The sequence below is a fragment of the Apaloderma vittatum genome, unplaced genomic scaffold (genome assembly GCF_000703405.1).
Source record: "Apaloderma vittatum isolate BGI_N311 unplaced genomic scaffold, ASM70340v1 scaffold4164, whole genome shotgun sequence".
Lineage (NCBI taxonomy): Eukaryota > Metazoa > Chordata > Aves > Trogoniformes > Trogonidae > Apaloderma > Apaloderma vittatum.
The window spans coordinates 39667-56404 of NW_009711960.1; the positions used below are offsets into that span (position 1 = coordinate 39667).

Below are 16738 nucleotides of genomic sequence, written 5' to 3' on the forward strand. Positions count from 1 at the left end.
TGCCAGGACCTCCAAATACACAGAAGTAAACCTTTAAGTTAGCTATTTATGCTCGCAGTGGAGCAGAGGGCACTACGGTGACCTGCAGGACTGTCACTTCTGCTCTGCTCTCAGGGGCCTGCCTACCCCTCCCGAAATGCCAGTTTTGCACGCAATCCACGCAGGGATCCAGACTGCTGTAGGAGCAGGTCCCAGGTTCAGTGGGACTTTAGTCAGGGATGGGATGTACTTTTAGTAAAGCACAGCCAGCAAACATATGCCTTTCATAAATACAATTAAAAGATTTTATTTGTTTTCTTTTAACATTTGTGAAAGAAAGAGAAGCAGCATGAAAAGTCTTACCCCAAGTCCCTGTAAGTCAATTCAGCAACATAAAGTAGGCAATCACATTTGCTGCAGCTTAGAAAGGAGCATGAGAGAACCAAGTGGGAGACTGCAATGATTCAAGAAATACAGGTAAGAACAAGATTAGAGTTTAAACAATATAGAATAGGATTTTTTAACTCAGAAATCAAAGACTAGACAATAAGATTTTTTTCAGCAAGCGAACACAATAAAATGGCTGGGAAACAGACTGCCGAAAACGAGAAAAGACGAGTTAGGGCTCACCATATTTCTCTTGATGCATGCTATTATCTCATTTTTAATAAAATTTTTGAAAGAGCCAGTTCAAAAACTTTGGAGAAGGTAGGGAATAAATATAATTTTCTGTTGACAAAGGAGATCCAAAACAAGTTATACTTGCTATTCAAAATAAAGGGATACTGCACTGATTCTTTTAAGTGAGTAATACTTGTTCCAAAATATCACGCTATTAATCCTGCCAGTATGCAACTTATGTCAGTGATTAAAAAAAACCTCAGGAACTCAAGCTGAGTAAGTGAAGGTTTTTTTCAGGGAACTAACTGAACAAATATCTGATGCTCCATACAATTGACTGAGAAGATCCTCAAAAAATAAGAATTCTGAAGTTAGATCTCTGCACTCATAAACAGTATATATGTGTTTTGCTAGAGTATTCATGTGGGTAATACTGATTTGCGCCTCCCACAAACACAATCCATTTTGCATTTCAAGACTAAATTTAGGCCTATAATCCTGATTTATTTCACATGCTAACACACAAGAGTGAGACTGAAGTATCACATGGTAAATTAGGCATAGCTCTATTCTCAGCTCACGTTGAGTATGAGATGAGTCCATCTTGCTGCAATTACTTCTGGATAAAGAAAACAGAATGCACAGGGTATCCAGAAGAAATAAATGAGGAATTCTCCCTCCACTGGAGCGACATCCATGTACAAACTCTATGTTGCCAGCTGCAATTATTTTAAAGGTTATTGCTGTATAGTAAACCACTCTACGTTAGAACTAGCTTTTAATTTGATTTTTTTCCATCTTTTTAGATTTGCTATAATAAAGTTTACTTGGAGAAGGTGCCTTGCCTTGAGCTTTTGGTTTTGCTTTATTCACTTGCAACACCATTTCGTAATTACTAGTTATGCAACAGAAAATCACTGCCCCATCCAGGTCAACCTCCTTAATAGACAAAAGGTGAAAGAAACAGTTGTGCAGGCTTAATGGAAGAACTGAATTTCTCTGGCTGCTTTCAGAGTTGGCATAATTGGCATGACCTGAGGGACAGATGGCTGTCTACTCAGATACAAATACAAAGTATGCCCAATCGACCTAAAAAAATAAAAAATAAATAAAAAAAGAAGCTGAAATGTCTAATTCTTCAACCCTGTTTCAAGAATTTCATTAGAATGCAAGCTGTCTAATAGGGAAAGCTGAAAGTGCCAAAGGCATTTGCATGACTGATGGAACTATAGAAAATTCTAATACCTAGATGCGAAGGATGCTTGTTATTGCGTATTAGTGTATTTATTAAAAGCCACAAAGTCCAAGGTGATAGTTAACAAGCCTAGGTCTGTTCAAGGCAGAAAGAACATTGAAAAATATTTTCCCTTGGACATAATGGGGAGAAGAAAAGTTCTATTTTTCCCTAAAGGGCTTTTAAATACAGATTTCCACTGACAATGTCCTCAGGGACTAGGTATAGACGATCCCAGGTTAAAACACATATTCATCTGATATTCCCTGAGCTCAAGCCCTGCCTAAAAACTACAAAAAACAAATCAAAACTTTACTCTAGACTTTAAAAAGCCCAAATTCTACACTGAGATATTATCAGTTAAAAAAAAAAAGCCTCAGTAAAATACATCGATCAAATTTCAAAGTTTTGACAGCACTTAAATATTCACTCTTTATGTCAATGTCTTCATTTTTAAGTAATGCTCAGACAGATAATCAAGTCGTCTCAAACTCCTGATACAGAGAATAGTCTTTGGTGAACCACATGTTCAACAATAATGAGCTACTTGACTGCAAAAAGAAAGACCTTTCCTCTAAAGTTTCTCTGCTTCAAACTAACATCACACATACTGAATTTATACTCTGGTTTCTTCCATTTTTTTATTTCACTCCTTTCATTAGAAGAAAATGCATGAAGTCAGACTTATGTAACTGCTAGTGTTTTATTTCTGCAAGCATGCTAACTTTGTAAAATAAAATAGGCTATATTAATCGAATGACAGGATTTTAAGGTGAAAGACAAAGTTCAGATTAGATAAGATTACAACTGACTGTCTCCATCAAATCCAGCTCTGCAAGTAGTATTTTTTCTGCCCCGTTCTCAGGCTGGAAGCTCCTGGCCTTAGGGCAGAGGCAAACATATAGGTTTGTCAGAACATCTAAACCTTTCAACTTTTTCAGGATGGTGGGCTTCTGCTGATAGGCAGGTGCCATGCCCACCGTGGGGCACAGGTTGATGTTGCAGGGCATAGGGCTACATCTGCACCAGATGTGACCGTGCGCCTGGAGTGAGAGTCCCATGTTTATTCCCAATTTCTCGGCATTTCAGATTAACAATTTCACTGCGATGCCAGGAATGGAGACAGCAGCCAGTATAAAAACCTCTTTGGAAAGGAAAGGTAAACCATGTGATGATATTACCTAAAAACCTCAAAGTTTCACAGAAAACACTGTTAGAAAAAGGCAGTATTTTTTCCTGCATTATATCAGAATGAATACATAATATACACTGCTGGGACACAGTAACAATATGTCCTTTTTAATACAGAAGGATTCTTCCTTCAAACCTACTTTGTAACCTTTACAATTACTACAGAGCCAGGATTTTTTAAAAAAAAAAAATTTGCTCTTAAATCATGCCAATTTTAGCTTATGCTCATCAAGAACACAGGAAAGGAAAACCTACCCTTCTCAGTTGCCATCAATCTAGTTACATATTAACAGCTAGTAAAAGGAAAAGCATGAAATCCAACTAACGAACACCAAATTACGAGGTTGCTTAATTCTAACAGGAGCCTCCAGAGCACCATATTTTTAGAAGTCTACCATGACAGCAGTAACTAAGCTTACCCTCCAGGGCTTTGTAGCATGCCATTAAACATAATTCCAGAAGGCTCTAATTAGTTACAGCATTAGAACAGTATTCTCTGCTGGACACTTTAGGACTTACTAAATTCAGAATCATTTCAAGACATCAACATTTTTCAAGTGCGAGATGCAAAGAGGCAACAAAACCCCTGGACTGCTTCAAATAAAACTTTATTAGCATCTTGCAGGAGACTGATCTAGGGAATAAGCTTTATAGGATCAACAAACAAATGAGCATAGATATAATCAACATATTTTCAAGTTTAAATGATGAAAATTCTCAGCATCTTGCTTTCGGGATACTTCTTATTGCTATGGTTCCCACTGGATGGCATGAAGTTCGCTAGTCATAATATACCAGCATCAGGCTAGCCATTTCTTTTTGCATCTAGCCCTTTATTTCAAAGAAAATGTACAGATCAGTGAAAATCTGCAGGCTGAAAATAAGAAGGGGTCACTAATTGTCTCTGTTGTGAGAGTCATTACCACACAAAACAAAAAAAAAATGAGGAAGCTAGAAAGGAACAGAATCATCCAGCTAAGTGAGGCCGCCGATTATCAAAAGGGCCAGGCCGGTCCAAGAAAGAACAAATAAATAAAGTAGAAAACTAAATGAGATGTCCTCAAATACGAGGGGAAAAAGCGAGGCCCAGGATGGGTGTGGGAAGACTGCCGTAACAGCTTAGTCAACACACTGGGATCCTGCCTATGTATTATAACAGACATTACAAGAGAACATGTCAGCAACTAGACTTTTATTTTTCCTGGAAAAGGACAATTTGCTGTATTTTCTGCAACCTAGTAAAATTAAATTGTAAGCATACATAACAGAGAAATAGGCCTAAATAAGTAATTTCTGATACAAGTCACATGCATTAGTTGCGAAACTATTAATGTACTTCTCTGTGTTTAGAGGACAACTTTTTATGTTATCTATTCCCTAACATTCATAAAATTCATACTAAAAAGACAGCTCTAAGCTTTTCTAAAAGGAATTTCAGCAAAGCTTAAGATCGTGATAAACCTTGAGACATTTTATGCATCCAAGTCCTTTATGTTCAATAAATGAGAAAATTATTTTTAAAAACATACTGAATTACTAAGCTATTCAATTGATCATAATGTGAAAACCTTGCACCCCAAAATAAACTGTTCTATCAAAAGCATTAGGCCACAGATTTCAAAGGTGTTGCACTCATACTTCTATGGATAGAGATACCACTGCCATGAGGAGAAAAAACAAATAAATAAATAAAATCAGTGAGACCCTGCATCCAAAGCCATTTAATGAAAATTGAAATACTGATCCGAAGTATGTAAGGAGACAGCAGTGTGCCCAGATGGCCAAGAAGGCCAATGGCATCCTGGCCATCCTGGTCCAATCAATACTACTAGGAATAGTGTTGCCAGTAGGACCAGGGAAGTGATTGTGTCCCTGTACTGGGCACTGGTGAGGCCGCACCTCGAGTGCTGTGTGCAGGTCTGGGCTCCACAGTACAGGAAGGACATCGAGGTGCTGGAAAAGGTGCAGAGAAGGGCAACCAGAAGGATTAGGGGGCTAGAGGGTAAGTCTTATGAAGAGAGGCTGAGGGAGCTGGGGCTGTTCAGCCTGGAGAAGAGGAGGCTGAGGAGACCTTATTGCTCTTTACAACTCCCTGAAAGGCAGCTCTAGTGAGATGGGTGTTGGTCTTCTCCCTAGTGAATAGTGATAGGACAAGAGGGAGCAGGACGAGAGGGTTCAAGTTGCACCAGGGAAAGTTTAGATTGGATATTAGGAAAAGCTTCTTCACCGAAAGGGTGGATGAAGCACTGGAATGTGTTGCTGAGGGAGGTGGTGGAATCACCATCTCTGGACGTGTTTAAAAAGCAGCTGGATGTGGCACTTCAGGAGATGGTTTAGTGTCAGGGTGGTGTAGGGCTGTAGGTTGAACCTGATGATCTTAAGGTCCTTTCCACAGTTGATGTGTCTATGATTCTATGTTTCTCTGTTAAAGGCTGATACACCGTTTACTCAGGACACTTCTAAAAGCAATGCAAAAAGCTTGCTTCACAGCACTGGGTCTCACAGGCACTCCGTGGTTGATTCCAAGTGCCAGCCAGGGCACACATCTTGTCCAGCATCTTCAGCAACGTCACCAAAATCCAAGCACCACCAGGCCCGTTAAGCCTCGCCAAATATCTGTTGTCTCCCCAGATTTGTACCTCAGTTCAGGATTGATTACTTTAAGCCAGCCACCTCTGAGCACTTGTACCTACTTGCAGTCCAAAATCAATCTCCAAACTGTGTGGAAATACACTGACAACTGAGTCAATCAGATCAAGGAGGAGGCTGCTCAGATTGAAACACTGTCAACAACAGAAGTTTCTTGTGCTTCACTCAGTGGTCTCAAGCAGCCTCTAATCAGCAACTTTCCATGCAATAATCCAGTGGCAGTATTTGAGGAGGCAAAATAAATCTTTGTAAAAGGATAAACAAAGCCACATCTTGAAAGAACTTTCAAAATATTCAAAATATTCAAAATATTCTGTGTGCATTCTAAACAAATAAGGTTCTCTCCTTTTAGTTATGTTGTCAAACATCTCCAGGAGGCTTCAAGTCAGATTACTCACCAATATGATTTTTTTTCCCATTAACTATTTTCAAACAATGTGCACTCCTAATAGAAATATTTCCAAATACAGTATTCACTGAGTCTGTTTTTATTATTTTTATACAATAAATCCTCTCTCTTTTCTTATTTCAATGCTCATAAGTACAATTTGGTACAGGTGAAGTCATTCTATTTCAACAAGTTCATTCCTCTGTTTTTTGAGGTTTTTCTAAATAAAACTAGCTGCCAAAGGAGTTAGGAAGTACTGACTTCTGAATTCTTCCCCTGGTTCAATATATGAGTCATGTGAAATGAAAATCCCTCCTCTTACCAACCCTAGGGCAAGGATTTAAGGAATGAGACATCAACTAATCCCTTCCATCTTAACTAACACTGGCCCAATGCAACACTTAGTGGAAGAAAATAAAAATAATTCCCAGAAACTCTCTCCAAGTCTCCATTGCTCATGTGTACCTTGAAGCAAGCACAGGGAACAGCATAAAAAGTCCATCCTGTATCCTGCTCTAAAAAGATTCTGTTTAATCTTTGTTGCAGTATAAGGTGATCCCATCCTGCTATCAGTCTCAGAAGAAACAGCAACTATAATACTGTTTGCTGTAATATGTTCCCTTGGAAAGCTTAAGAATACGAAAGAATGACCCACAAGAAAGCAGCATCATGAGAAATAAGGTGAGACAATTAACAATAAACTGGTGAAACAAACGGTTTTGAACTGAACAGTGAAAAGGTCACAAAACCAGACTGGAGAAAGGAGGAAAACTGCTTGTTTCCCCAAGCTACTGAATTACAGTCCACACGGCACTGTCACTGGTTCCACTAACAGCCACAAGATCTTTGAAGAACTTAGTATTTCAGGTCCCTATCTGTCAAAAATACTGTATTCCTTTTTTTTTTTTTTGCTGCGGCAGTCCTCCATGCCCTTGTGGTTTGCGCATATGCACTGGTTATACTGACTGCCAGACACTTTGATGTCACCAAGGTTCACTGAAATTGCTTCTGTCTCCCTTAAGTCCTGTAGGCTCAGTACTAAACCTGCCCCATGCAGCTCCAGCTGAGATCCCCCCAGTCCCACTGGCTTTGGGAGACATCGTGCTAGAGAGACTGGACACTCCTTATGGCTTCCGAGGGTTGGGGTTTGCAGATTTTTCAGTGGTCCAATCCACAGCTGCATAAGCAGCACCAAGAGGTGAAGAATAAGCATCTGGCAAACGGCATAAACCTTTTAGAGCAGCCATGCCACTGCAAAACAAATCAATACAAAATCCATAGGGACCTACTTAGCAATTACTCTTTGATCTACCAGAGATGAAAACTGCAGCAGATGCTACACAAACTACAGATACTCGCTGTCCTTGCTTTTCAGAAACAGGAGGAAGTCCAAAGAGTAACCCTGGGTAAGAGAGCAGCACCAAGATCCTAACCCTAATCAGATCAGCACTAAATTTGCCATATATGTCAGTGCAGAAGCTAGAGCCTGCCTCCAAACACCTGCCCTCACAAAAGCAAGTTGAAAGATGGGGGCTGAGAGGGAAGCTATGTCAAACTATTTCAAGTATTGTTTTTTAATTGCCCTATCTCTGCACAAGGGAATCACACCATCACAGAATCACAGAACAGTCTTTGGTTCCAAGAGACTTTCAAGATCATCGAGTCCAACCTTTGTCCCAGCCCTATCAACACCACTAAACCACAGCACAACATCCACCTGTCCCTTAAACACCTCTAGGGATGGCGACTCAAACTGGGCAGCCTGTTCCAATGCCTGACAACCCTCTCAGCAAAGAAATTCTTCCTGATATCCAACCTGAACCTCCCCTGGTGCAACTTAAGGGACCGGTTAGCTCAGTGGGTTGAGCGCGGTGCTGAGAACAACGACAGCACCAAGGTTGCGGGTTCGATTCCCGCTCGGTCCCCATGTGTTGTCCGGTCTAGTTGAGAAGTGGCGTTCCTGCCCATGACAGGGAGGTTGGATTAAATGATCTCTAAGGTCCCTTCCAATCCAGGCCATTCTATGATTCTGTGATTAAGGCCATTTCCCCTTGTCCTATCACTCGTCACTAGGGAGAACAGACCAACCTCCTTTCAGGTAGTTGTAGAGAGCGATAAAGTTTCTCTTCAGTCTCCTCTTCTCCAGGCTAAACAGCCCCAGATCCCTCAGCTGTTCCTCATACAACACATGCTCCAAATCCTTTACCAGCTTGGCAGCCCGCCCCTGTACCCTCTCCAGCACCTCAATGTCCCTCCTGTAGTGAGTGGAACAAAACTGGACAGAGTACTTCAGATGGGTCCTCACCAAGGCTGAGTACAGGGGAATGATCACCTCCCTGCTCCTGCTGACACCATTCCTGATCCAGGCCAGGATGCCGTTGGTCTTCTTGTTCACCTGGGCACACTGCTGGCTCCTGCTCAGCCGACTGTCCATCAACACCCCCAGGTCTCTCTGCCTGGCAGCTCTCCCGCCACTCCTTCCCGAGCCCGTAGCGAGCCTGTAGCGCTGCTGGGGGCGGTTGTGGCCAAAGTTCAAGACCCAACATTTGGCCTTATTGAAACTCATTTAACTGGCCTTGGCCCAGCGATCCAGCCTGTTTAGATCCCTCTGTGGAGCCTCCCTATCCTCAAGCAGATCGACACTTCCACCCAGCTTGGTTTCACCTGCAAAATTACTATGGGTGTACTCTATCCACTCATCCAAATCATTGATGAAAATGTTACAACTGGAGTGGCTCCAGCCCTGGGGAACGCCACTCGTGACCAGTTGCCAACTGGATTTAACTCCACTGACCATGACTCTTTCGACTCGGCCAGTTTTTTACCCAGCAAGGTATATGCCCATCCAAGCCAAGAGCAATCAATCTCTCTAGGAGAATGCTGTGGGCAACAGTGTCAAATGCCTTACTAAAGTCAAAGTAGGCAACAACCATGGCCTTTCCTCCATCCAACAAGCTAGTCACCCTGTCATAGAAGGAGATCAGGTTTGTTAAACAGGACCTGCCCTTCATAAACCCATGCTGACTGGATCTGATCACCTGGTCGTCCTGCATATGCTGCATAACGAACTCAGGATGATCTGCTCCATATGCTTTCCTGACTTAATAAATCCTTCCTGAAAAGAAATTTAGCGTATACACTTCCCCTGTGAGATGTAACTTTAAGCATCTGGACAAAACTGGCTTGCTCTTCATTATGAATACTGACTGAGACTTCTTTGCTGCTGATGCTATCGAGTCTCTAAGGAGTGGTATGGTTCAATAATCACTAAAAAAATGTGAAACAAAAAATTTGTTTCAAGAACCATTCCTATGATCACAAGCTCTGTAAGATGCAGAGAGCTATGAGCAACTTGACTACAACAGTATCAAGTACTAATGTCAGCAGACAAAAAGTCTTGCAGCAGGCCCAATCTGTCAAATATAAGTCTCAGCGCTATGAATTAACAGCAGAATTTGCATCATGGAGAAGCTTGTTCTGTTCCTCCACGTTGTTTTCAAATGTTTCCGTTCAGCATTTGGGATCACCTCTTTATACTTACCTTTGCTCTCAGCAAAGATACTGCCTCCTGGTAAAAAGCCGTAACAGCAGTATGAACTGAACTGTCAGGTTTTTAAACTTGTGCTTTAAGAAGGTGCGATTCTGGCTTTTAATCGCTGAATAAAGAGACCAGCTTATGTAGTTGACAAGCAATCTGGACAAGACACAGAAAGAAAACATGTCTCTCAGCATGCCACAAGCTGTGTGATCAAAGCCAGGCAACATGCAACAGAAAAGGTACAATAGCTTCCTTTTTCCCCTCTGCTTTGCATGTTCTGACAAGAAGTTTTGTGATTCTCAGTGACTGGATCCAGAAACCCTTAAGAAAATCTGTATGTATTCACATCAAGAAGAATACAAACACTAAAACACGTAATTCAAACTCACAGATGTTACCATCTTGTAAAAAAAGTTCAGAGAGCTCTTTATTGAAAATGCCACCTTTTTGCTGTGTCAACAAAGTTATTTTCAGTGAGTGAATATGTTTCTCTGTGAAATGCTGGAGCTTTGCCATTCTCACCAGAAAAACAAAGTAATGAATGTAAGTATTTTTAAGGAGTCTTAACATGGTCTAGAGAGCTCTTGGATCAATAAGCCCATGTGTTAGGAGCAGGACACGGTTTGCAAATAAGGAAATAAGGGTCTGGTAACAAAACCATTTCTTTCAACTGGAAGTTTTATATTCCAAAACTGTTCATATCAGCATAGTTTATTTCCTACACAGAAATACCGATAAAATAACACTAAAATACCATAACTACATACCTATTATAATTCCATAATAATAGATGGGTTTATGTTTAATAATGTAACAGTACACTTAAAGCAGTACCTTTAAAGCGTGCTTGTAGATAACCCTTGGATACTTATGGTAGAGCTAATTAGGCAGATTCTGCAAGACATTCCAAGGAAGATATTCATCAGGGTATGCCAGAGACCTGCTTGATCAGTTATCTTTAAAACTCATGACCGGCCCCAAGGGCAAAGACAATAAGCATCAACTTCTTCATTCAACTACTTGGCTATAATAATACTTGGCAAAACCAGAAAAGTATCCACGAGCAAATTATTTGCATTCAACAAGACATGGGCACCAGGGTGTTTGGTGAACAAAGCAATTTTGGCACGTATTTGTTCAATTGCTTTGTTGGCATTTATGTTCTGGCAGAGTAAGTAGCGTGGTCTAAAATTGCTGTGAATATACTCATAAGATGAGTAACTTTACTAGGAAACTAAGTTCCAAGTTAGTGCAGAGTTAAACTGATCTGCTTCAGACAAATGAAACATCACTGAAGTAGGAATCAGTGCATTGTTACTATCAGTCAACAAAAACGAATGTAAGCCCAGTCATGTCAGATTAAGTCCATGCCTGAAAATGGTACAAGCCTATCCAGCTAAATCAAGGAAGTTTTTAATGTCTGGACTCATCTGAGCTCAGAAAAAAAAGGCAGTAGTGGAGCAGACAAAATTTTCAGTGAGACAGTTTAATATTAACCAAGTCTCAGAACACACAAGGTACAGTTTTTATCTGTGACACTAATAGGTCATCCAAGATGCTGAGAAATTTACTCAAAACATAGAGCACGTCAGTGACAGAACTTGAAATTAAAGAGTCAATACTTTTCATGACCCATAGAGCACCACAAGAGCTACCTTAAGCAGCACTTTCCAAGTCACCCAAAGCACCTGCCCAAAAGGTTGTCAGCGCATAGCTCCAGTTAATGACGGGAAGGACTCCAGTGCTTCCCCCTGACTGCCACAGACCCCTGAATGGACCACTGGCTCAGAAAACTGACAGGAATTAGCAAACAAGGAGAAAGGAAGTGAAAGTTCTAGCAGGTCTTACTCTTGATCTTATGTTGGTTAAAACAGAACAGTGGACTGGACCCTTTCAGTTTAGTAGTAGCTGAGATTTACAAGCAACGACAGCATAGCAAGGGATAAACACCACGGATACCTCTCCGGTCGTGAGACTACACTCTGCACCTGAACAAACAATTTCAGCTGCATTGGTCAGGCTATTTTAACTGTTCTGGTGAACAGAATCACAAACTGTTTTTTTCAGATCAAGCTGTGGAAAAAAGCATGGTTTTGTACAATTAATTTGGAGCTTTAAAGAAGTAGCTGAAGTTGAGAATGCTACACAGAGGATGGCAATAATGATGCCAGAGGTATTTCTGAAGAAATGAATGTCTGTAAAAACATTCAGATGCTATCAATAATTTTGCATTAATTCAAATGATTCTTTGATGAATGAACATAATGCTAAGTAAGCATGGCAGTGCTGTGGTGTAATCACACCATAAAGCTAGTTTATTGATCCTGTTACCATGTACTCCAGTTGCAAATAGATGAATAGATGCTTTCCCATTCCATTTAAAAGAAGCAAGAAAGACAGTTCCTAAAAAGTAGGAAAGAACCAGATCAACAGAACAGCAACACTGCAACAAAAGATGCGTTGCTCTTCTGCAGAAGATCGTGATCAATTTGCCCTTCTCTCCTCATAAAAGTGTAATGTGGGATTACACAACTGTTCACAAGTTAAGCTACCAATAAAAGCAGAGAGGAAAGCACAATGGCCGTAAGTAGAAACCACTGCCACGTTTACTTGGGTTATGCATCTCAGTCCTCTCACAGCTTTTAGATCATTACCACATGATGGTCTACATTATATAAAGGACACATAAAAGCATATGCTGCCTAAACATTTAGAGGAAGACCTTAAATGATGTTTTGCATCATGAATAACATGCTTTCAGCAGCAAGCAGACAGAAAGTTTTCTCAAGCTCCAACAAGAAAAATCTCCAAAATTTTTCTGACATGACAACAAAACGATGAGAATGTTGTACCACGCGTGCCAGAAGATTCCTGTGATAAAACCTGCAGGTGTGTGCACATGTACATACACACACATAAGAGAGTGCAATATAACAAAGAATGACAAGAGGTATAAGAATAAAGCAAACCCATTCAGGTAAACAAATATTTTCCTTAAAATAGATTTACCTGAGACTCCAATTCTTCCAATTTACGTTTCCTGGCATGAAGAGCTTTACTTGGAAAAGCCCAGAAATAATTGGAAGTTCCAATTCTATCAGTGTCCACCATGCCGTCATCAACTAAGCTTTGGAGAATCTCTTTCACTGACATTGAGGCTAATAAAAAAAAAAGGCAAGTCAGAACTGCACAGCATCTAAACTATAGAGTATTATGAATAATATAAGCCATCATTTACAATCATCTGCATGAATATTTTACTAAAATGTCAGCTAGCTGGAAGATTTCAAGAGGACACCAAGCCTGATGCTTCACTTGAAGTGATGAATCTCTTTGAAACCAGCAGTTTATACATAAAGGCTGCTATTCTGTACAGACTGCTACCAGATGTTCGTAAAACACTGCTCACGAGTACCATCAAACATACATGCATATTTCAGCACAATACAGTAACAAACTCATGAGAGGGTACTTGAGAAGTTGGCTTGCAATCTTGATTCTAACATGGATTAACTTATAATTTCTTGATTAAGAGTGTAATTACATTTCACTTTGTAACGCTTATCAAAGCGTTTAACAGCAGCACAGGCACAAAAGCCATCTGTCTACAGACTCAGGAGGGGCAGATTTTGCTTTTGATTGCATTCAGTTCCAATACAGAAAGTCATCTGCAGTCAGAAGGATCCAAAACATTTCTGAATATAATTGTTCATATTCTAACAAATGTATGGTGTAATTCAACATTTTAAAAATTATACTTTTTCAGCAAAGCAAAGGAGTTATTATCCTCAAGCGCTGCAAATATAAAGACTTCTGAGCTAATCTATGGTTTGCAGTGTCTGCCTTTCCATTTCAAGTCTAAAGGGGATCTCAGATCAGGAACATCCCATATTTTGGGAGCCCTAGAGTGGATGTTAGTATGGGGGCTTTTCCACAAGCTAGACGATTTTCTTTTCAGAGTAACTGGGGTTTGGGTCGTGTGGCTAAATCCCTACATATGCAGATGCAGGACCAACTTGTGCTATTGAAAGGTGGCAATGGTTTTATAAATTCTACGCTCCAGATTTTTGAGCATGAAATTCCATTGCTTGTATTCACTGTTTGGCATGCTCTTCCTGCAAATTACAGTTAAACATTGACAAAGTGCTCACAAGAGCACCATGTCTCTTCAGATGCCTGTGAGTGCCTCTGTGAGCTGTCGGCTCTGAGATATTCACATAAGTCTGCAGTTCTTTCACCAAGTTTATTTACTCTTGCAGCGTCACAGAGCTACCCTAGTCAAGGACAGTGGTGACCACAAAAACACCATGCTTCACCACCCATTTTGTCAATGAACATATAAGGAAACAGAACAAGGAACACCTAAAACAATTAAACAGCATTACATAAAACCTCTTGGACCTATGGGTCTCATTGGGAAGGCTTTCACTAAAAAGACTAACCCCTTCCACTTACAGCTGTCTGTCCATTTTTAGGGGGGGAAAATCTCAACAGAACATTAACTGCGGACACCTGGACAAGCATTTATGATATCTGTGACATTACAGACAGATGTTTAATTCCTCTGTTCGCTACCTCAGGAGTCATAATCGTTTCATAGACTAAAAGTTGCTGCAAGTCAAGCATCTCAGAGTCTAAGAAAAACCCCATCCCATGTTTCAGTAGCTAGCTTGGAGTTAGCTGAGACATTTTAATAATCTCCCAGTTTGGCCCAAACATCTAACGTAAGTGACAAACATTAGCAAACTGAAGTAGGAGTATGCTGTTGATGTCATTTTTAATGCTACAGCCTGGCCATTGACCAGTCTCTCTTTCTAGCATTTTTCTTCCCCATTATTACCATCACAAACCTAAAACTGGACCAGCCAGGAAAACTTACACTGCATGACCTGTCCAAAACGTGATTAATGGCTCAAAGAAATAACTTTTGTAAAAACTTACTAATCCCTTTTTCTTTTGGAGCAATCTTCTCTATATCCTTCAACTGGAACACATCTTTCTGTGCAAAACAAAAAAGACACTTTAACTCCAAATGACAGCACCATCTAAGCCTGAGTGATTTTCACACTAAATCAATGGCCATGAAAACAAGAAGACGACAGGTTTATGTTTTGCTGGGGAAACAGGCTGCATATCCCTCCAAAGAATTAGAGCATTCTGCAAATTATGCAAATAAATTTAAAAATACCATTATTCTAACAATCCCTGTTCTTTTCTTTGGTGTTCTAAAGTTGCCATGTTTTGTATCAAGTTAGACTGTAAACCCCCTAGTGTAGGCAGAGCCCTGATTAGACCGTAGCTGTGCCTTTGGATATCCAGGTTTCTTCTCCCCAGACCTCCTCCAGGTCTGCTCTCATCTCTTCTAACACTCAGATCTCCTCCTCCTCCTATAAACTGCAGTGAGACTTCCTAATCTCTTGCTCTCCTTCTTAAAGACTCAAAACGAGATTTGAATAGGGAGCAAACAAAGCATTTAACACCACCTGTGCACCTTCATGCCATGGCTCCACCTGAGGACAAGTGATCTGACCAAAAGCTACACAAATCAAGCTGTTCCCTGTAATTTATACATTGATGACACAGTGAAATGCATAGCAGGAAATACAGAGTTCATATACGCTTCAACTTCTTTTAGGATTCGTTTTCCCACTGAACTAAATGCAGGACAATTACAAGTTACTTACTGTTTCAAAAAAGATCTCCATCATACGAGCTCTCTTCTCCTCAAAGCTCAAACCTCTTTTCTTGGACTAGAAAAGTGAAAAAAACCCAACACAACACATTCAGCCATTTGAATAATTAACATCTCCCTAGAATTCAAATCTATTTACCTCTAAGTTATATTTGCCATCTTTTAAAATACCTTACCACTAGCCCTAGACTTTTAGATAAACTACTTGTTCCCAAAGAATCATGACACCAATCTAATCCACTTGCAATCTATTAAACTGAGAGACCTATGTCCTACCTTTGGAACCAACCTTTCACATAACTCAGTCCAGCTGAAGCCTCGATATTTCTTGGCATACCCAAACAGTTTCTTGGTTTACCTTATTAGATTAAAAATGTGTATTTAAAACAATTCTCTGCAACTCATCCAAATATTTAATGATGCTTCAAATAAGAAGGAATATTGTTTGGGTCTTTTTGTTTTGAATTGCTCTTTCTCTTGTGATAGAGAGATGCTTAGTGCAAGATGTAGGCCCTTTAGGTTTTTTTTAAGGAGATAAAGCACATTTTGAGGTACTACATCTTTCTTCAAATTTGTTTTATTTCTTTTCTCTGCAGTTGTGTGACAAAACAGTAAATAATATGGATCAAAATAGACGCAAAACGCAGAAATGACTACTCACAAACCGCTGGCGAGTAATACAAAACGGAGAAATATCCTCCTCTGATCAGAGACACTATTTTGATATGCCCCTTGTAAAAATGGGATACAAAATTTAGGATATAAAATATTGCATGGAGAAATGGAGTTTTATTAGTTGGGTTTAGCATAGATCTCAACAACTCAAAAGCAGTGGCTGTAATGTTTCTCCTTGCCCTACTCCCTGCTTCACAGGCTGTGAGAGCCTATGCTGCTGCATGTGGCTACAGGAAACTGAAAGGGAGATAGAAAAAGGAAAATAAGATGCTGATAGAAATAGGTTAAAGAAAACAAAGAAATACTGTCCTTGAGTCAATGGAAGTGGGTGTTCTAATAACATGGTGCTTCATAGGTTTGTTTCCAAGCCCTGACAGAAGGCAGTTGATACCATTTTTACTTCTTAACTGCTGCTTCTCTGAAACAAATCGCACGGTGGGGGAACGTAAGATTCAGAGCACGCAGCACGAGCAAAAGAGCCACACTGATGTAGGTTGTAAAAAATCAACCGAGAAACCAGCTTGCACAGCTACAATAACGCACGCACACAAGGAGAAGCAATTCGGTGCTCTGTTTAACAAAAGCACTAGGAATATGTTTTTTGTCTCCTCCTCTCCGCTTTAGCCAGCGATGGCCCTACGTCATCACTGACGTCAGGGCCGTCTCCTACGTCAGCCCGTCGCAGGGTCAGCACCTGGAGATGCCGCGGGCGTGCGAGTGGGAACACGGGCAGAAAACGGGCCGCTCGACCTCTTTCCCCCGCGCCACCTT

General features: G+C 40.4%; 1 protein-coding gene across 2 annotated transcripts in view; it reads right to left on the reverse strand.

The window, feature by feature from the left end:
* MND1 (meiotic nuclear divisions 1 homolog (S. cerevisiae)) overlaps window positions 1-15345 on the reverse strand; it is a 39971-nt gene extending 24626 nt beyond the window's left edge. The window contains exons 1-3 of one of the 2 annotated variants that reach the window (XM_009867804.1): window positions 15285-15345; window positions 14542-14599; window positions 12610-12758 (exon numbers count right to left, since the gene is read on the reverse strand). In XM_009867804.1, coding sequence (XP_009866106.1) covers window positions 12610-12758; window positions 14542-14599; window positions 15285-15308 — 231 coding nt within the window. In that variant the 5' untranslated portion in view covers window positions 15309-15345. Of the gene's footprint in view, window positions 1-12609; window positions 12759-14541; window positions 14621-15284 lie in introns of both variants that reach the window. The other variant, XM_009867803.1, reaches the window with a different exon arrangement.
* Window positions 15346-16738: the final 1393 nt, after the last annotated feature.